Here is a 22,149-nt window from a genome sequence, read left to right as displayed (position 1 = left end):
GCGGATTCGCACAAGACAACTGCAAGCTCAGAAGGGGGAGCTACAATCAGAATATCAGCAGGTGAGTGAACCATGAAAAAGAACTCGTCCTTCGGAGGGACATGGCAGATAAGCTCAGATATATACCTATTGCCTAAGCTCCTGCCTGTCTGTCTCTGTGTTTCTCCATGTCGTTCTCTCTCGCTTTCTCTCTCTCTCCCCAGTGGCGGCGCCAGAATTTTTTCGGGGGGCAGGGGGGGGGGCAACGTGAATGTCGGGGGGGGCAAATTGCCGCAAAAAGTGGAACTTTGCGTGAGTTTTTGCGTTTTGCCTCAAAAGTGTGGGGGGCAAACTGGGGGTAAGAAACATTTTGAGGGGACCGGATGCCCCTTGCCCGCCCTGTAGCGCCGACATTGCCCCCCCCCTCCTGCTCTGTCCCCGATTCTCGCTTTTTTGATCTCTCTTATGTTAAATAAACCATAATATTTTTTATCTTTTCAGGCATACAAGGCATGGCCATGGCAAGCGCCTCGAAAGAGTATCAAACCACCAAGCAAAAATAACAAGGATTCTGTACACGGAGTTAACATCAGTTCAACTATGAGGACTACCAATCAGGTCGTGTTTGTACCTCATAAGGTAGGATAAAGATTATAGGCTTCCTTAATGGATCTAGAATGAGCGTTTATGGCGTTTCGACAGTATTTTTGTGGGACATGAGAGCACCTCAGACGTATCGAATTGCATTCTGAATTCGAAGAATGTCTTTCTGATATCAAATAATTTTAATTTTTTGAAATTTACGATATAATACAAATTTTATGACAAATTATTAAAATTTGATATTTTTCAAATTTTTGATATATAACAGTCCTCGAAATAAATTTTATAAATCTAATGATATATTCTTAAAGTGTATGTAGCTGGGAGTAAAAGCCGACGATCAATTGAAAATTTTGACCTTTTATATTAAAGATATGGATTTTTTCCCCAAAAGACCTATTTTGTTTGATTGATCGTCGGCTTTTCATCCCACCTACATACACTTTAAGTATAAATCATCAGATTTATAAAATTTACTTCAAGTACTGTTAAATATCAAAAATATCAATTTTTAATGATTTGCCATAAAATGTGTATTACATTACGAATTTCAAAAAACCAAAAGGACATTCTTCGTATATTCAGAATGCAATTCGATATGTCTGATGTGCTCTAACGTCCCACAATAAATTCTGTCCAAACGTTCATACCCCTTCCCTTCAATCTAAAAAAACGCTATTAATCATGCTCTCACGACAGTGGCGTAGCCATGGCTTTAGTCGGGTGGTGGATTTAGGAAACCAACTTTCAAGGGGGCAAAATTTGACGAAAATTGTCAAAGATCTTAACCATCAGGGCGGAACGCACCCCACATGGATGACTCCTAGATAGCCCAAGAATGTCCTCTGGGTTAACGGTTGAATTGATGTAAATATCTTATTTTTTCTTTTCCATTTTCTTTCTTAAAACCAGCCTTCAACACGAACGAAGTCCCACGCTCCTAAACGTGAATATAAACGAGGCAAAACCAAGATGGTGACTGATACAACCTATGATATAGATTATAAGTGCAAAGAAGCATCACGCAGACCACCATGTAAACCCAAGGAGCAGAACCATAAACCGTCTGTTAGGAAGCCATTCAATACTGTCTCTGCATACGAGGCTACCTATACGAAATGGACTCCTGAGGAGCAGAAGGGCTGCACAGCGGAAATCAAGATTCCTAAAAATAATCTTAATGTACTGCAAGTCCAATTTAAAGGGACAACGACAGTGCAGGTAAGTATATATGTAACGCTGACGAGTTAGCGGCGACACTCTTCAAACAACCAATGAGTATGGGAGAAAGGCACAATTACCGAATTGGGTGCAACTTGCTAGACTTGAGTCTAGTCCTCGTTTACGGAGTTTAGGGTTAGGGTTAGGGTAGGCAGTCTTGTAATAAGACTAGTAGAGTTGCACCTTATTCGGTAATCGGGAGAAATGCTCTTCTGTGGGGGACCAAGTTGGACCTTGGTATGATGAAATACGAAGTAGACGTATGGAAAGCAAGACAGACAAGACAAACATACAGACATCCCGACACACCGACAAAAATATATAGCCTCAGAAACAGACGGACAGAAAGATAGAGAAATGGAAGACGTCAAAAGGAATTACCCTTATAGGCTTCTAAAAGAACCACAAAAGTACACAACAATATGCCTCCACAAGAATCCTCACTCTAGAAAATCGTCAACATAATGTGTATTATAAACTCAGTACACTGCCCAGTAAAATAATTTTCACCAAGATATTAAGAACCACAAAAGTTTCCTCAGCAGCGCGCTGGAAGAATATGGTTCTACCCTTTGGCCAGTATAGCATGACCGGGGAGGGGGGGGGGCAAGGGGCAGCTGTCCCTTGTGAGAAGTCTTGCCCTCAGTGGCGTAGCCAGAATTTCGGAACGGGTGGGAGGGCACAACTTGTGTACCGACGGAAGTTAAAATTCCAGTAAATAATTTTGGAAATCAAAACTTTCTTGCCGCTTTACAAAATATTATTGCACATATTTTCCCTCACAGGATGACTTCAAACCACATGAGAACGTGCAACCAGCCAAGTCAATGCGTCCAACGGAGAAATCTCACACCTCTACAAAACCATTCATTCAAGACCAGACGACACATCAAACGGATTTCGCGCCCAAACCACCTCAGCAACCTCGTGAAGCCTTCAAGCCTAAGGAAGAACAAAAGGCACCTAGTAATAGCAATGGCAACGGGCGCTATGATTATTTGACCATCATGATGAGAGATTTCCCCGAACATGTTGGACATAAACCAGAGGAAAGCTATAAACCCAAGAAGGGATACAGACCAACTGGTAAGAGAATTGAAGAGAATAAGCCCAATCGGCATTGGAAGTTTGCAATGCATTGTAGGACAGTTTTTGCAGTTTTGGGACACTTTGTCCTTTGACCTTTCAGAAAATTCAGAAATATTGGGTTTTTGTACGTACAAAATATAATCTAGAATGTTTTACAATATTTAAAACAAATATAAAAAATATTAGTATTTTATAAATTAATTATTTTGTATTTTTAATGATCAAAGTTACGACAATACTAAGAAAATTAATAATATTACGTCAATTTTCCCGATATGTCAGAGGTCAAAGTGTCCCAAAACTGCTCTCAAAACCGGAAGTTAGAATGGCGATTGGGCTTATTCTAAATGTAGGCCGGTTAGGGTACTGCGCCTGTTTACAGATGTGTCCCATTATGCTTTAAAATACTAATCCGACCCCTGTATCATCATTCTTTATGGCATCGAGCACAATTTTGGAGAGGGTGCTGGCGGCTTTCATAATGCTTCTTTGTCATCGTATTTATAAAGTCATTAGGCCTGTATTTATCTCACTCCTATACTTCCTCTCGCGCTCTTTTCTCTGGAAAGATAGGCCTAAATGAGCATGAGAAAGAAAAACAGGGCAAGATAGGAGAAGATGCAAAGAGGAAGAGTCAGGAGAAGGGCATAAGGGGAAAGACGTGGGAGTCGGAAGAGGGAAAGACGTGGGAGTCGGAAGAGAAAGAGTAAAGGCGGGAAATGGAAAGAGAAGGCTGCGAGAGAAGATAGAGAAAAGTGAAAGAGAAATGGGAAAGAGGAAAGGAAAGCGGTACTAGATGAAGAGTCATTTTTACTGCAAGATAGATGGAACAGGCCCAGTGGCGTAGCTAGGGGTTGTGGCGCCCGGGGCCAAGGATACATAATGGCGCCCACCACCCACAATCTTGAATCAATTACACGTGGAGCGCGCGAAAATTTGCACAAATAACACTAAGTAATTTTGGTTATAACGAAGCATCACTGAAATTCGGTCTTAAAATGATCTTTTGTGCTGAAATGCGCGCGAAAAGTTTGCTATGGGGCGCAGAATCAATGTTGAATTGGTCAATTCGGTCCCCTAAGGTGGCGCCCAGGGCGCGTTCCTCCTTCTACCCCACCCTGGTTGCTACGCCACTGAACAGGCAAGATGGAATTGTGGCTCAATGTACCAAAATCTTAATTTTCTTCCATGACAGGGACAAAATTGGATGACAAAACGACACAGCGAATGGCGTTCAAAGCTTGGCCAATACCACCACGTGAGCGACAACCATGGGCAGAGCGTCCAGCTTACAAATACCAAAAAGGCAAACTGTGTCTCCATACATCGTACCAAGATGACTTCACCGATCCATGTAGTATTATGCCCCAGGCTTTTGAGAAGTGTCGTGCAGCACCGTGCAGGTAAGGATCAGTCTTGTCTTCCCATGATGCATTGCATAAAATTGAGCTAGATCATTTTGATACATGGGGCTTACGTTTTTGCTATCTACTGAAGATAGCACAAAATATGTATTTGTTATCTATTAAAGATAGCACAGAAGATTATGTTTTTGCTATCTACAGAAAATAGCACAAAAATTTGTATTATTTTGCTATCTACTAAAGATAGCACAGAAGATTGTTTTTGTATTATTTTGCTATCTACTAAAGATAGCACAGAAGATTACGTTTTTGCTTTGAAGATAGCACAAAACTATGTATTTGCTATTATTAAAGATAGCAAAGATTACGTTTTTGCTATCTACTGAAGATAACTCAGAATATATGTATTTGCTATCTACTAAAGATAGCACAGAAGATTACGTTTTTGCTACATACTGAATGTAACACATAATAAATGTATTTTCTATCTACTAAAGATAACACAGAATATATGTATTTTGCTGTTTATTAAAGATAGCACAGAAGATTACGTTTTTGCTATCTACTGAAGATAACACAAAATATGTATTTGCTATTTACTAAAGACAGCACAGATGATTACGTTTTTGCTATATACTGAAGATAACTCAGAATATATGTATTTGCTTTCTACTATACAGACAGCACATATGATTATGTGTTTGCAATCTTCTAAAGATAGCACTTCAGATAGCACAAAATATGTATTTGATATCTGCTAGAGATATCATAGAAAATATGTAATGCTATCTAATAAAGATAGCACACTATCCACTAAAGCTAGCATAGAATGTTTCTATTTGCTATCTACTAAAGATAGAATATAGGATATTATTTGCTACCTACTGATTATGGCAAATACGAAAAGTATTTGCTTTCTTCTGAAGACAACAGATGTATTTGCTATCTAAGACAGATAGCACACAGTGGCATACCGTGGCCGCCCCAACCCCGGGGGGCTGAAGAAGAAACAATTTTGCCGCCCCTTCCTTAACAGCCCGAAAAGGTTGACCCAATTTTTTCACGGTCGTTTGAAAAAGTGAAGAGCAAAAAAAAAAAAAAAAAAAAAAAAAAGGATTTTACGTGTTAGCGTCCCAAAACCACAACCTTTTTTCAAAATTGTTGATGCTTTTCCTATTTTTGTAGCCCTTTTTTCTTTGCTAATTCGTTTTGCCGCCCCCTTCTTCTTCTTCCGCCGCCCCTTCGTTTTGCCGCCCCCTACTTTGACCCCGGGGGGCTGGCGCCCCCAAAGCCCCCCCCAAAATACGCACATGGCACAGAAGAATTCTATTTGCTTTCTACTGAAGACAGCACATATGATAAGTATTTGCTATCTGCTAAAGATACAAGAGATGTATTTGCTATCTGTTACAGATAGCAGAGATTATGTATTTGCTATCTACTGAAGATACCATAGAGCACAAAAGATGATGTATTGGCTATCTACTGGTGATAACACAGAATGTTTGTTTTTACAATGTACTATCTACTGAAGATAGCACAGAAAATTATGTATTTTCTATCTTCTAAAGATAGCACAGAAGATTACATTTTTGTATTTACTATCTACTAAAGATAACACAGATTTATAATTTGCTATCTACTGAAGATAGCACATACGTTATGTATTTGCTACCTACTACAGATAGCACAGATTGTGTATTTGCTATCTACTGGAGATAACACAGAATATAATGTATTTAGGATAGATCTACTGAGATTTCTACACAGATTTCTATTCAGAATATGTGTATTTGCTACCAGTACTGATGAAGATGGCAGATATCCATGGATTTACTATCTACAGAAGATAGCAGATATTAAATGCATTTGCTTTACTATCTATTGAAGATAACACAAAAATATAGCCATCAAGGGCAAAGCGGGGCTTTCTCCCCTCTTAACAAAATCTAAAAGTAAAGTATTGTATTAAACGACTGTGCTATTATACTCTTAACTAATTTTACCAATTGTTGCTTCTTGTATTCAATGCATGTAGATATGAGAACAACCTAGGAGCTGGTGAGAGTGGACCATTTGATGACAGAACGGAATATAAGAGTAAATTTGTAGCATGGGATGGAGCAAAGAGAGCTGGGAGTTATAAGGTGTGTGTGAGGGTCGAGTATGTGTGTAGGGGTGTGTATGTAGCGTGGTGTGCGGTTCGGATAAAACAAGTTTTTTATAAATTTTCACTCTCCGCAACAGCAGATTGCCTCAGCAGCCAATCAGAAACAAACACGTTTCAACCAAGTGAATATGCGATGTACGCTTAAAATATGCTCTCGTCAAGTTTATAGGATATAATAATTTTCAAAACACCTTCCATTTTTGTCCTTTTTTACAGCTGGTAGAAGAATACAGTCCACCCAAGACCAAATTTGTGGGCGAATCCATCTTTCACAGCCACTTCAAAGGTGAACCAGCACCCCCAGCAAAATCTTGTCGTCCACCACAGCGCCCCCACTCATCGAGCGGAAAATCCATGCACTTTGAATCTACGTATCGTACTAACTTCAGACGTCCTGTCAGCTGTCCAGTGGGTAAAGTCCTCAGCTCTGAGGATGTTGTTGGGGATGAGGATAAGAAAGCTGCCGTCAGGCCTCATTCCGCCGATAAATGAATTACATCGTGAACAGGGCCCTACTGATTGATAAATTGGATATTCATGTAACTTCACATAGTAAAACTGGAATTTTGTTAGAGACTTACATTAAATTAATTGTGAATGTTTTTAATTTTTGAATACATATGACTTATTAGGATATAGTCTTATGGATTGAAAAATAGGACTTAATGCAATTTCACATAGTAAAACTGGACTATGTGCAATTTTAAACATAAACTTGACATCAAACTACTTTTTTAATTTATTCTCCAATAATTTGTCTTTTATAAAACAGGCAATTATTTAAATCTGGTAAATTATATATTCACAATTCCAAATATTATGTAACAATAAATTGAAATTTACTTTTTTCTATGTAATAATGAATTATCAAATTTGAACTTTTGCAATTAAAAATTAGGACAATATGTTCTACACTTCCATGCAAACCTTGTTTACCAAAAAAAAAGTATCACAAAAAGATAATAAAACAATCTTTCATAGCAACGTCATCAATTTTAATCTTATTTTATTTCCTTTTAATACATTGTATACACTATTTCACTAGATTTATAGTTAAAGCAATAATGTGCGATTTGCTCACAGCAACAAACTTGTCTTGAATTTCCACTTTTTGCATGATTGTAATACCCAATGGTGTACTAAAATACCCTGTGAAACACGAAGCCTGTAGTGCTCTAATTACAGTAAAGAAAGTTTTTGATTAAAATCAGGAATCACAGGTTTTATTAGCAGCCAAGTGGTTTTCTTACATTTTACCTTAAAATGATCAGAAAACTTGCCTCAACAGTTGACAGATATTAAACACTACAAAGAGTAATGAAATTCAAATCTGACCGAAATCATACATTGTCTGTGAATTTTGTTCATTTGAACAATTCAAGTAAAAACAAAGTTGATTTACTCACGTTTTTTAGTGACGTTTCACCACTACACTAGTGGCTTCATCAGACCGGCAACTCATCACATCCGACTGCTTGCTTTTATAGGCAACAGGATGCACTGTGGGGCGTGATGAGTTGGTCAAAGATGTTGTTGAGTGAGTAGGCCCCTCGTCCTTGTTTAGAGTGTCATGTCCTTTTCGGGCGGATCCAGATGGCTTCTTCCAGCCACCTGGTGGTCTTGTCGGCTTCACGATCACTCAACAACATCTTTGACCAACTCATCACGCCCTCCACGGTGCATCCTGTTGCCTATAAAAGCACGCAGTTAGATGTGATGAGTTGCCAGTCTGATGAAGCCACTAGCGTAGTGGTGAAACGTCACTAAAAACGTGAGTAAATCAACTTTGTTTTTACTTGGAATTGTTCAAAATGAATAAAATTCACAATTGATATCAACATTCCTAATGAACTTGTTCAAAGATCATACATTGTGGCTTTAACTTTTCCAGTCTTAACAAATTAGAATGGGAGATCTACAATCCAACTCCACTAAGGTAAATCAAGTCATTCTTGGGCAAGATCGAACACTATGAACGCCAGTGGTTCTGCGACCATGATAAGACCACAAGCACATACCATACACATGCCTTACATTGCGTACACGCTTTGTACACTACATGGACGCAACGCGCAAATTCCAGTTTGGCCAAGAAATACTCAATTTACCTGCAGTACCCTTCACCCAGCAAACTTTGATAATAAGTTGACATTTTTGTGGAACATAAATTTTAGCACTGAACACAGCTACAGTGAAAATAAAATGAACAAATATTCTTTTATGTATAAATCACTAAAAAAAATTTAAAAAAATAGTTCAAATCAAAATCAGCAAAGCTTGAAAAATTACACTTTTACAGTATTAGGTCCCCATGATTGACAATACAATATGGCGGTTTCCCATAGCAGTGGGCTATTCCTGTTGAAATCTATACACCCCCTATGGAATACATGACCTTATTCTTCTACACAGGGGTGTAGATTTCAAATGTAGTCACCCATTCAGGTAATCCCATTTGAAATTCACACTCCCTGTGTGGGAGACTGAGGTAATGTCTTCCATAGGGGGTGTATGGATTTCAACTGGAACAGCCAAATACATGTGGAGTTGAAGATCTCCCAGTCTAGTTCAACGTCGGTAAAATTAAGTCCAGTGGCGTAACTAGGGTTGGTAGTGCCCCTACCCGCTCCCACCCAGTAGGGGTAAGGATACATAATGGCGCCCGCCCCCTATTGTTGAAACAATTTCATCGCTTGGAGGGGCGCAGAATCGATGCTGAATTGGTCAATTTGGCCCCCCCTAAGGGTGGCACCCAGGGCACGTTGCCCCCCCTGCTCCCCCTAGTTACGCCACTGATTAAGTCATAAGCTCATAAAATTTCAAACATAATACAAGAGTAAAAATAAAAAAGAACATATAATATATACATTATTGGAGTACTTTGAACAAAAAAAAATCAGCTGATGAAAATTAGGACTGCAAATAAAGTTTGGGATAAAGTTATTATTTCAGCATGTTCCATAAAACAACACGATTATTTGTGACATGAGTCACATGTCTACCCTGGTCAAAAATGAGAACATGCGCGTGTACGCAACACTAGCAAATCGTGGATCGTGTTAATTGGGTTCCAAAGCTGCGTGACGCAGCTTGTTTATGCCCTGCGTACTGGTCATAAACGGTATTTATGACCAGCAAAAAAGGGCGCAAATCCAATCAGAAACGTCGTTATATCGTGAGTATGTATGAAGGTCATGTCTTCCATACACTGCAAAATATACATGTATATAGATTTCAACCGAATAGCCCATTTTGTCCAAATTTGCTAAATTGTGAAAAAAGTTTCTTTGAACAGGTGCTTTGAGCACAGAGTTAATAATCAGCAATCTGAAGTTTCAACACTCATGAACATATTATGTTAAGTAGTCCTTTCATTGTATGTCCCAAGTTCTTACATCCATTTCATAAATGTTCTTTCATAACAGCTGCAATACTGATGTGAGAATCCTACTGAGCTCTCTGCAAGGTTTTTAAGAGTATTACATCTTGAACATATAAACACGGTATTATTTCGGACCACTATATCTAGCTAGAGGACCAATGATGTATTTCACTATACTACAGGTGTACTACTAGAAGGTTTTACACCTGTCAAGGAAGGTGCAGTCATTTTCTGCTCAGGTGGAACCAGCATTTCAAGGGTTGAGAACCAGAAAGCCTTCACTCACAAAGGAGTTTGTGAGTTGAGGTTGGGAGGTGAGGTGGCTGTCCTTTTCTTCACAGTGTCCCATGATCATATCCACACAGTTTGGGATGGAACCAGCATTTATGTCATACAAGAAGGTTCCGAAGCTGTCAGAGAAGGTGGCGGTCCTTCCCGGCTCAGACCTTCACAATGTTTCATGATTACACCGTACCATTTAGGGTGGAAATAGCATTTATTTCATAATACTTCTAGAAGGTTCAGAAGCCGTTGGGGGATGTGGTGGTCCTTTGCGGCTCAGATCTTTGCAATGTTTCATGATTACATCCCCACCATTTGGGATGGAAATAGCAATTATTTCATAATACTTCTTCTGGAAGGTTCAGAAGCCGTTGGTGGAGGTGGTGGTCCTTTGCGGCTCAAGTCTTTGCAATGTTCCAGGATCATATCCATACGTTCATTAGGGATTGAATCGAGTATAAGATAGCGCTTGTCTTTCTCAAGAATCTTCTCAATGTCCTTCATATGCTGATCGGATTCCTGGATCATCTGCCGGGACCTGAAATGGTGTAAGAAAAGAGAGGTGTCAATTTTACAATATTGATCATTTGCAAAATGCTATGCAATCCATTGCACATAGTGTGCGTTTCTGGAAGTGATAAATTACAACAAAAAATAATTATCTATCCGCCACTATGTGCTGCGACCCCCGCCATCTGTCCGCCACAATGTGATGCGACCAACCTAAGTGGAAGAAGGGCCCAACTCCAATTTTGTACTAAAATGAGTTAGACCCAGCCTTGTGTGTGAAAGATGAGCCAAAATCCACTCTCTATTCTTCCACATACACTTAATCGTGGTTTTCATGGAAGAAAGACCAAACTCCATGGAGTTGGGCCTTTCTTCCACAAATATTGGGTTAAAGAGGAATTTTGTTCATCCAAGAAATCTGCTTTTCACTACAATAAACTTTCTTGCTAATATATTAAATGCTTCTACTTGTGCAATTAATGGATAATTACCACATTTCTGTAGCTATTTACAACACATCTGCTTACGGAACTGACACTTACAGTATATTAGTGGAAGAAGGGCCCAACTCCAGCTTGTATTAAGACCTGTATCGTTGCCATGGACACATATATAATTTAGAATGTATGTAATAGTACTGTATGTTCATGTGTTAAAGATCCCCTGAAGATGACAACATTCTGTCTGTAAAACTTTTCCAAATATTAAGTTTTTTCTCAAAAACAGTTTTGTTGCAGTTGGACCCTTCTTCCACTCAGGTATTCAATTTTACTTAAAACCAATGAGTAATGTACTTACTTGAATGTAATAAACTTAGTTTCCATCAATAAGTTCTTAAAATCGGCCTTGGCTGTCACATATTTCTCTTTCAAGTATTCTGTAAATTCCCGTTCACGTCTCTGCAAAGGAATATTGAAAATGCTGATTATTTTCAAATTTGTAAATATATATTCTTACAAATTATTGATTGTTTTCTTTGATAGTTCATATGAAATTTACACACCTAAGCGCAAAAAATGTTTTAGGAAAATTCTCAAGTCCCAACCCGCCTCAAATTTTGGGTGCTGCTTTCTCTTGACGGTATCTCAAAATTGATCATATTGACGAACAAATCTTGCCTGATTGCATCACATGTATACATACCCTGTCACTAGATGAGAATTTGGTAAATCTTGGGTCCTCTTTGATGAGCTTCCTTACTTCTTTCCATTGTGATGTTAATGTGACCTGGTATACAAAAGAAAATAACAACAAATTACAATACTATATCAACAATTACACTTGATTCACTAAATACTTCAACCTTCAATACCAAGTATTGTTATTTAAATCAGCAGCAAGCAGCAATACTGTATAGCATGAAAGTGTTTTGCTTCAGATATCATTTTCATGGGTTTGCCTATTAGGGGGAAAATTGTTGTTCTCCAGTGAAAATGCTATGGTGAGTGGGCCAATCATTTGGCACTTTTTCCCTAGTATATTTGTTTTTATAATTTCAATTTTAAAGAAGATGCTCAATGTGAAAGTTCTAACTTTTCTCCAAAAACTCATATTTTGACAAATAATAATAATAATATATATAATAAGCGCAGACCCATTCCATGTCAACTCCAGGGATGTGCACCGCAGCACCTCTTCAATTTTTTTCTTTTTCTGTGTGGTGGTAGATATTGATGAGAAAGTAAAATCCGAAAATTTGAGCTTCATACTCCATTTCGTTTTCCTATGGCATCAATTTGAAATTTAGGGGGTCAGCATAAAAAATGTGTCGAATGCTTGAAAAGACGATGTTTGGAGGTCCATAAATGTATAAAGGGAACCCTTTACAACTTTGAAAAGTATGTATCCTGGGAAACTTATTTGTGTAGAATTCAAATCTGGCATCAGAAAACTTGTAACTCCTTTACATATAGGGCCCTCAAAATGCAACTTCGTCCATCCAGGACCAACTTTGGGGGGTCAGAACTCCGAAAGTAAAAATAATTTTATTGTCCATTTTTTTGCCAGTCAGAGCCCTTTGGTAGGACATTACTCTTATCCAATATTGAGCCTATTAGAATACTTTTAGCTGAGATATTACCCATGCAAAACCCCAATTGTACATTTTTGACCCCTCTGAAAACCAATGTCAGACAATTTGATCCACCATCAACTTCAGGTATGTTGAAAATATGTCCTTGGACAACATTTCTGAGAGATATTGGCTTGGGGTCTCGATGGCTTCAACACATTAGTTAGGTTTGCATTCTCCATAGACTTGTACATAAGTCATTATACATGCGAAATCAAAAATATGTACAAGTTCAAAGTTGTAAAGGGTTCCTTTATACATTTATGGACCTCCAAACGCCGTCTTTCGGCGTTACGACACATTTTTATGCTGACCCCCTAAATTTCAAATTGATGCCACGGGAAAACGAAATGGAGTATGAAGCTCAAATTTTCGGGATTTTACTTTCTCATCAATATCTACCACCACACAGAAAAAAGAAAAAAATTGAAGAGGTGCTGCAGTGCACATCCCTGGAGTTGACATGGAATGGGTCCGCAGTGATTTATAGTGTGCTATGCACAGGCACAAAGTCTAGACGTTGATCCACAAGCCTAAGCACACTTTACAAATTTGGGTTGTTTCGCAACTTGTATTTATTTTTGACCATTGGAAAAAAATGCAGTTTCAGAGGGCAACATAATAATTGTTTATTTGGCCTTTTTAACTTGCACTCTTCAATTGAAAAGAATAGATTTAATATAAATTGTCATTTTTTGCCTGGAAATATCTTATTTTCTCCAGACTACATAATATCGACCTGTTATCATGACTTACCCCATCAGTTTCATCCAGTAATTCTTTGAATTGGTCCTTTTTCTTCTTAGCCAGTGCATCGGTGTGATGCGTAAACAGTTTCTCTTTTTCATCTCTCTCAAGAAGGCTGGCTAACTCCCATCTGTGATCCCGCCGTAGCTGGCGTCTTGTGTCGCGCCAGACTGCGTCAGAATCTCGCACCTAGAGGAGAAGATGGAAATGACATTGAGATTTCTTAATTTAATGCTATTACCGTACCCCCTCACAGTGTAATTTACCCATTACCAACATTACCAATGCGCCATGTTGCCTTAGCTCCAAAGCTGCAGCACCCATATTTATCCAACAGTCAAATATGTTGAAAATTCACTCATGAACTTTCATGTTCAATTTGTTCAGGTTCAAATTATTGTTAAATTATTCAAATGCTTATATTTACACCATAATGTATTTGAGAATAAACATTGACTTTGTTGTATATTTTACACCCTGCTATGACTGGTACACTCAGCCAACAGTATTAGTCAACAGAATCCATGCGTACCATGCCGACCCCCATTCACGTACACACCCCCACACCCGGGACACACAAACAGCAGCCATGCGAAAGATGGATTTTTAATGTCACAAAAAACAACAGAACCGCAAAATTTGCAACAGACCCGCTTCACAACATTCGGCGCATTCAACGCTACGATATGCCAATGACGGCTACTGAGATAGACAATGACATTCATACACAAACAAATTAAATATTTGCAATTAAAACTCATGTTTTTGAACGATTCTGAACTTTATCAAATCTCACCAGTCTTCAAAGATTTTCCTGAAAATGCCGGTATAAAATATTTTATAAAATCCCTTTCCCTTGACGGATTTTGACGGGGTTTGAAACCACTTCCAGCATGGAAGTCGTTCATTCTTATCGTGTATTCAAGTCATTTTAGAAGCTATGCATTGTGGGTAATAATTCACACATAGTAAAGGTCACGATAAATCGAAGCTGAGAGTCGAGCAAATTTATCAATGAAAATCCAGCGATGACGTCATTCGGTCAACGATTTTCCGAATGCTGATTGGTTGCTTGCATCACTGTCAGTGATCTGTACATGGCTCAAAATATGCTAAGGTGTCATATTATAGCCATATATTTTGACATCTTTTTTTTAAAATAATAATTATAGAAATGGAATATTTGCTAGTTTAGTGGCAAGTTTAGGTAGTAAAGACATAGCATACACAATTTAAGTAAAATCCTTTCACTCTAAATAATAAAAATAATAAAAATAGCTGTAAAAATGCCTATTTTTACACTTTTATTTGTAACATGCCAAGAGACGCCTTTTTTCAACAGCTTTTAATTTTTTTTATTTATCCTTATAGAAATTCATGTGACCTGTTTCCCAAAATGGTGCAGTAAACCAATCAAAAAAACAGAAAGAGGCATTATGAATTATAAGTTAACAGATCAAAAAAAGGATTTAAAAGTTTGCCTTGCGTATGTTACTATTGTCTGTCAACCTTTTGATTGATTTTGAAGCCCCTCAGTTTTTTATAAACAAAGACTTGAAGCATAAACTAAAGGGTAAATCTATTGTAAATAACTTCATTTCTCCATATTATAATCAATTTGTAAGTGGCTGCCATCTTTTTTGAACATATAACAATTTTAAAATTTTTCTTGAAATGTCTGTCAAATAGTAACATACGCAAGACGGTGCTGTAATTCCTGCTAAACTAGGGTGATACAGATAATTATGCTACATGACATAGCATTTAGCTCCACCTAGCTATGTGGCGCTATCACTTTGTGAGGAGAAGCTTTTTTGATGACACAATCCATTGTTAAGTGTTGTCTGTCAAACATTTGTACGCAAGTAACATACGCAAGATTTGTGTGTGTCTGTCAAAAGTAATATACGCAATTTGTTTTAAAAAATTAAAAATCACTTGATGTTCACATTATGATGATAGTTTAGAGTTTATAAAAGTGTTTTAAAACATGTGATTTATAAACTGCATGTGATCTTTATTCAATTTCCCATCTTGAACTACTGTTTTGCCAAATTATTATTCTGTATGTTACATTTGACAGACATCTTGCGTATGTTATGGCTTGACAGACACACACATTTTATTTATAACAATTTATCCTCCTTATTGTAATATTTGGACACATTTTTTTCCACAATTCAGTTGCTGTAGGTCCTACACCTAAATACCCACAAAATACCTTATGTAATACTTTATAAATTTTTATTTGATTGCAGAAAATCATCAAAATTGTGTCTGTCAAATATAACGTACGCAAGGGCTAGAAAATTAAATTTGTGAAGTAAATGGTCTATAACTTATCTTTCTTTTAGTGTATTATGAACGATATATGTGCATACTATAATTTAAACCTGGTTGGAGACCAAAAGAAAAGAGCTGGAAAAATAATTGTGTGTTACACTTTTATGACACCTTAGCTTATTTTGAGCCACATGCATAGTACGGAATGATTTTTCCTATAGGTAAAATACACTGTGCCCCTCGGGCTTAAGTCCCCACCCCCCTAGATGGGCAATTCACTTCAAAAATGGGGTGGGCTTAGATCCGGGGAGGGGCTAGTACTTGAATTTAAAAATAAGAACAATCTTCCCCATTTGTATATGCCCAATGTACCAGTAATTTCTATCATATATATATATGTCAATTTTTTAAATTATAAGTATGGAATGTTAATTTTCAATTGATATTTGTTTTATATTTCTTCTTAAATGTGAAGGAAAAGCAATTTGGCTTGATTTTATAATAAAATGCACAAAATAATCCACCTTAATTTCATATATTGTTCGACTAGAATTGAAATGCATGATAATCTACCACAAGGGATTTGGAAGCCCAATTATAACACGCTACCTACCAGGTCAGCCAGCAATGCTTTGAAGTGTTGAATAGCTTCTTCTTTCTTATACTGCCCTCGTTCTCGTTCTAGCTCCCTCTGTTGTTCATCTCTTGTTCGCTGGACTTCCTTCTCGCGTTCTCTGATACTGGCTTGAATACGTTTCTCTTTCTCTACGTCTATCCCACTGTCCAGCTGTTTGTGGAATAAAACAAGATGGTTAAGTTAAGTTAGCTCAGTTCAGTTCAGTTCAACTCAATCGAGAGTTAGCCCAGGCACAGATCATGTAGATAATCAGGAAATAATTGAAACAGTAAAACAGTAGCGTGATCGATGGGAATTGTATATATAATTAAAAATTGAAATTTCCCTGGGCAATCGAACTAACTGCTTATTGTCTCGGTTACCCATGAGACTCAGGGAGCAGCTGATCCTGGCTGTGATGGTTTATTGTGGTTTGAATAGGGTGTGTGCTTCTTAGCTGCAAGGCCCTGATTGTTGCTAAATGGTTTATAATTTATAGTGTGTCTTGGGCCACAGTGATTAGCAAATTCCCAGAGCATTATCCTGGCTGCGATGGTTTATTGTGGTATGAATAGGGTGTGTGCTTCTTAGCTGCAAGGCCCTGATTATTGCTAAATGGTTTATATGCAGTCGGAGGGCCATCATGCGCGTTTTCTGTTAAAGGTCAAATTATTAACGTACGCGACCTTTGCAAAAATGACCGTCGCACTCTTGGGTATGCTTTTTTACATTTCCCGCGGAAAATTTCGATTTGAAATGTATCGTATTATGTGAAGCCAATCATCTTGGGCAATTTACAAATAACTTGTATTGAAAATATCTTCACAATTCTCTACTTGATTTCTATTTTGTCTACTTTTGTAGTTAGAATTTTGCGTTTGCCTTACCTTCAAATTTATTTTCGTTGCTAAGGACTTCTGACCCGGATATTTTCTGTCTTAACGCTTTAATCATTCTAATTTTTAGTCAGACAAGTAATTTCAACCTTTATCTATCGATTAGTCTTTGTCCCAAATTTTGAACTTAAAATTCAAAGTTGTTATAATGGTTTAAATTGGTTACCCAGATTCGGCCCATCGACGACAATTAAGTAAACAACTTCATAACAATACCGCGTGACTTGACACCATGAACGAGTACACGCGCGCGACTTTGTTGCGCTCAAGCGCGCCATTCACCTGCGTTCAGTGAAATACGCGAGCGCAGTTTAAAACTGCTCGCATGAACTTTCTCAATGTTGTTGTCGCGTGGCCTACAGTTTACTGGTATTTTTCCGTCTTGTAAAATACCCTTTTCATCCCGGCAGGTTTTTGTCTTAACCAACCAAAAATCTTGATTTTTTAATATGAGGATAATAAGCCATGTTTCTAATCATATGCAAATTCCTGATTCATGAACTCGAACCATTTTTAAAATATAGTAGTTTTTGTTACTCTTTTATCTCAATTCATGACAAAAATTTGTGTTTATGTGCCCACATCATATTCCTTGCAAAGTTACGGTATTTTTTGTGAACATATATGGAATGTTGAAAGCCTTTCTTGTAGTTATATATAAAATATATAGCTAACTGGAGTTGTAGAGAGAATTTTGGAAGCTTTTAAAACTGCAACTCAAACCAAGCAAATTTGAATTTTCGTTGTGTGCGTATTCATAGCGCGCAGTTTAATAATAGCGCGTCAAAGTTGAATGGCCCTCCAACTGTATGGTGTGTCTTGGGCCGCAGTGGTCAGCAAACTCATGTGAAGTGTGTTGAGGCTTGTGGGTTTATGAATGTGAGTAGGGCAGCATAAACCACTGCACTTTTAAGTAAATAATAACAAACAAACAAATTGAATTGACATCATCATGACATGTAATATTAAGAAAAATAATTTTACCATTTTACCAGAGCCTTAACCAGGATTAACCTTAACACTAACCTTAGCTTTGGTCTCTACATATTCTCTAAACCAGTCTTCCCTCTGTGAGCTGTGATCTACCGTTTTATACTAGGGCCTTTAACCAGGATTAACCATGACACTAACCTTAGCTTTGGTCTCTACATATTCTCTAAACCAGTCTTCCCTCTGTGAGCTGTGATCTACCGTTTTATACTAGGGCCTTTAACCAGGATTAACCACGACACTAACCAGGATTAACCACGACACTAACCTTAGCTGTGGTCTCTACATATTTGCTAAACCAGTCTTCCCTCTGTGAGCTGTGATCTACCACTTCATACCAGGGCCTTAACCAGGATTAACCATGACACTAACCTTAGCTTTAGTCTCTACATATTCTCCAAACCAGTCTTCCCTCTGTGAGCTGTGATCTACTGCTTTATACTAGGACCTTAACCAGGATTAACCACGACACTAACCTTGGCTCTGATCTCTACATATTCTCTAAACCAGTCTCCCCTCTGTGAGCTGTGATCTACCACTTTATACCAGGGCCTTCTTAACCAGGATTAACCATGACACTAACCTTAGCTTTGGTCTCTACATATTCTCTAAACCAGTCTTCCCTCTGTGAGCTGTGATCTACTGCTTTATACCGTGAATCCTTGTGCATCTTATCTTTAATCTTGCTCCATCTTGAATGTTTGTCGATATCATCTCGCTCTTCCAACATCGCAAAAAAATCCACTTTAAGCTGTGAGGAGGTAAAAATGGAGGGGGACCGGGGGATGTAGTAAGATTTGGAGGGATGGGGAGGAATGTTCATGTTAATAATAGCGATAGATGGTTTTGGTTGGAACTTAACTACTTTTGAATGCACTGCATATTATTTCATTCAATTTTTACATAATACTTATGATGATGAAATCATATGCAGTGGATTCTCATACTTAACTACAGTACTTCTTACTGTCACTTACACAAATTCTTACAGACTTGGTAAACTTTTTAAAACCTGTATGGGCTAGTCCATTTGAAATCTACAATACCCCTGTGGAAGATTTAATAAAATTCTTCCGCAGAGGGAGTATGTTTTGCATACGGAATTTGCTAGGGTTTATTATTTTAAAACCCATACCCCCCTGTATTATGACTACCCATATCTTCCACAACTGGAGTGAGTATTCCAAATGGAATTTACCTAATTGTCCATTCTATTTGAAACCCATATTCCCCATGTGGAAGACTTCAGCTAAATCATTCACAGATGGAGTGGGAACTTTAAATGGGATAGCCCAAAACAAAGATGGAATTAACAACAACCACAACAAAACAAAAGTATTAATTAAGCATAATTTCCTGTTATTTTGCACATTTTAAAGCTCCATATGTTTAGAGGACCAGCAACAATTTTACATTTTTCTTTCAAAATTTTGAAATGAATAATGAATACCACATCACCATCAATCATTTATGGCATGATTGGCATCACTATATTTTGTCATCCAATCAATCAGCATGTTCATTACATTGTCTCAAATCATGTGATACCAAAAACAACATCACTACGGCAACACATCCTAATTGACTCTCTCTTTGTATCAACCGTATATGCTACAAGACTTGATGGCAAAATTGTGTTGGTGAATACATTACATACACAGGTTAAATGTTTGCACAATACAGCAGTCAAGCATGATATTTCTTAAATACTAAGAACAAGGGATCAATCGGGCATCGACTATCGATTCCAATATCAAACCAATTTAGATGTGGTGCCTAATAGACCAGTTTTGATACAAGTGATGTTGTTGATGGTAATGGTATCACCAATTATGAACAATGTTTGTTAGATGATATTGACCAAGTCGTAAGAAATTGTAATTGTGACCATCAATAAATTACATTTTCCCTCTCGTACCAACTTACGAATCTTAAGAGTACAAACAAACCAGCCTAATTGTCTTTTTTTGTACATTTGCCTACATTTACAACAAAACTACCATACTTAACATGCATACACTCAGTTACAACACATGCTCAAATGTGCACATAACACACATACACTCAGCACTCACATATGCACACACACACCTCACTTACAAAGACACCCCCACACACAAGCATGTACGTAGTTGTATCAGTATAAGTATAAGTATAAGTATAAGATTCATCAACTGTGGACATATGCATCAACTGTGGACATATGCATCAACTGTGGACATAGTTTGAACTAAACACAAGTGGAACTTTTTTGTCTTACCCCAGGCAACATTGAGCACATGCTATACCACTGATTACTGTTTCCAAGTGCATTTTTAAGCTACTTGGGGTCTCTTGTATGTTTTATAAGAGAACTACAAACATCCATAGTTTGTTGGGGCGTAATTGCAGAAAACGAGGCACCACTCTCAAGTTAGGGTTAGAGTTTAGGATTAGGGCAAAAGTTTAGGGTTAGTATTAATAAACAAATAAGAGGGATGCCCTGTATTCTGCAATTACCGTTTATTTTGTGCCCAAATTTATGTGAAGTTCATCTGGAATAAGTCCACATTTCACTAACCTTACTTACCGAGATGCGCACACACAACCATCCACACGCAACCACACCATACAAAATACAAATCTTATGAATACACATTACAAATCTCATTAACACACACACATAATACAAATTGCCTGTACACAAACAAAAATATCAACAAGTGTCCGTCTATACTTTCAGAGTTTTTAGGAAAGTTCTCCTTTATAAAGTTTGTTCAAACTGAAATTCTTTTAAGAGCATATATATTAATTCTCTCTCATATCTTCCAAATGTAATCTTTACATTTAATAATTCTTTTGAAAATTATTGGTACAAAATTGCAAGTGTAAAGAACTTTCTCACAATTTACATTTAACTATCACTATTACTTTTTCAAATTTTATGACAATTCAAAAGATCTTTCAAAATGATTGTTTTTTTCCCACAATTTCATGAAATAAGAGCTTTTGTCGTATACTAATAACTTTTATTCTTCTGATTAAGACTGAATTCGACAATCACATTCTTGCCAAACAAAATGAATTCTGATAGATAGTTATATCATTATCATTACTACGTCCCAGCCCTACAGTGAGTTCTCATCCTTAACACAATCACACATCAATCATGCATCTTAGGAGCACATCTACCTTGTGTAAAACCGGTTACCATGGTTACAGAGTGTTCAAATTCTTGCCTTGGATAGGATAAAAGTAAACCTGCAGCTGATGTATTTCATCTCTTGTCTCCCAAAGTTCTATATAAAAAGCTGCTCTCACCATTAGACACACCTTCTGCTATTTTATGCAACACCCTCTGATAGTTTCTAAATGCCCTTCATGTGGTTTCTAGATACCCCATCTACAGCTCTTTTGATTGGTCCTTGAACGTGCTAGATCAGTTTCTAAATGCCTTCATGTGGTTTCTAGATACCCCATCTACAGCTCTTTTGATTGGTCCTTGAACATGCTTGATCAGTTTCTAGACAGTTGACTGTTTCACGGCACCCCTTTCTAGATACTCTTTTGAGTCGCTCATTTACTTCATTTCGCTAGGCTTGGCCTCACAAAGGATTTCTAAGATATTTGGTAAGTCACTCGCAAATTAACGTTATATCGTCATGACATACGTGCATCAATTGTTTCATATTTATACGATTCTCTTAGAAAACCTTTGTTTTATTAATAGACCTACTCCTCAATGTCAAAACAAAAACATACTACTTTTCAAGTTTCTTACAAAAAAGAAAATATGGAACATTTAGTACCGGAATTGGCAGCAATCATTCATTCAATGCGCAACGAGGATGACGTATCGATAACAGCCAAAAGCTTGAGAGAGCGACCTCTATACTTGCTAGGGGGACCAGCGATCGATTGATCCGCCGTCACTGTAAAAAGCAGCTAGCAGTCAGGGTGTTGGAAT

At 37.5% G+C, this 22,149-nt stretch overlaps 2 protein-coding genes across 2 annotated transcripts in view; one reads left to right on the top strand and one right to left on the bottom strand.

Moving 5' to 3' along the window:
* The window catches only part of LOC140162102 (uncharacterized), a 7,034-nt gene extending 105 nt beyond the window's left edge, over positions 1-6,929 (top strand). The window contains exons 1-7 of the mRNA XM_072185383.1: positions 1-61; positions 481-618; positions 1,495-1,803; positions 2,589-2,889; positions 4,088-4,295; positions 6,295-6,403; positions 6,643-6,929. The exon at positions 1-61 is cut by the window's left edge and continues 105 nt beyond it. Of these exons, the coding sequence (XP_072041484.1) occupies positions 1-61; positions 481-618; positions 1,495-1,803; positions 2,589-2,889; positions 4,088-4,295; positions 6,295-6,403; positions 6,643-6,918 (1,402 nt within the window). The 3' untranslated portion in view covers positions 6,919-6,929. The remainder of the gene's footprint in view (positions 62-480; positions 619-1,494; positions 1,804-2,588; positions 2,890-4,087; positions 4,296-6,294; positions 6,404-6,642) is intronic.
* A 3,217-nt stretch (positions 6,930-10,146) lies between these two features.
* The window catches only part of LOC140162466 (transcription elongation regulator 1-like), a 28,432-nt gene continuing 16,429 nt past the window's right edge, over positions 10,147-22,149 (bottom strand). Inside the window, exons 13-18 of the mRNA XM_072185705.1 lie at positions 18,787-18,954; positions 16,315-16,488; positions 13,428-13,607; positions 11,744-11,827; positions 11,399-11,499; positions 10,147-10,628 (exon numbers count right to left, since the gene is read on the bottom strand). Of these exons, the coding sequence (XP_072041806.1) occupies positions 10,424-10,628; positions 11,399-11,499; positions 11,744-11,827; positions 13,428-13,607; positions 16,315-16,488; positions 18,787-18,954 (912 nt within the window). The 3' untranslated portion in view covers positions 10,147-10,423. The remainder of the gene's footprint in view (positions 10,629-11,398; positions 11,500-11,743; positions 11,828-13,427; positions 13,608-16,314; positions 16,489-18,786; positions 18,955-22,149) is intronic.

This window comes from Amphiura filiformis, chromosome 10 (assembly GCF_039555335.1).
Source record: "Amphiura filiformis chromosome 10, Afil_fr2py, whole genome shotgun sequence".
NCBI classification, from domain to species: Eukaryota; Metazoa; Echinodermata; class Ophiuroidea; order Amphilepidida; family Amphiuridae; genus Amphiura; species Amphiura filiformis.
Note: the sequence above shows the minus strand (reverse complement) of the source record. Positions and strands in the feature narration are given on the sequence as shown.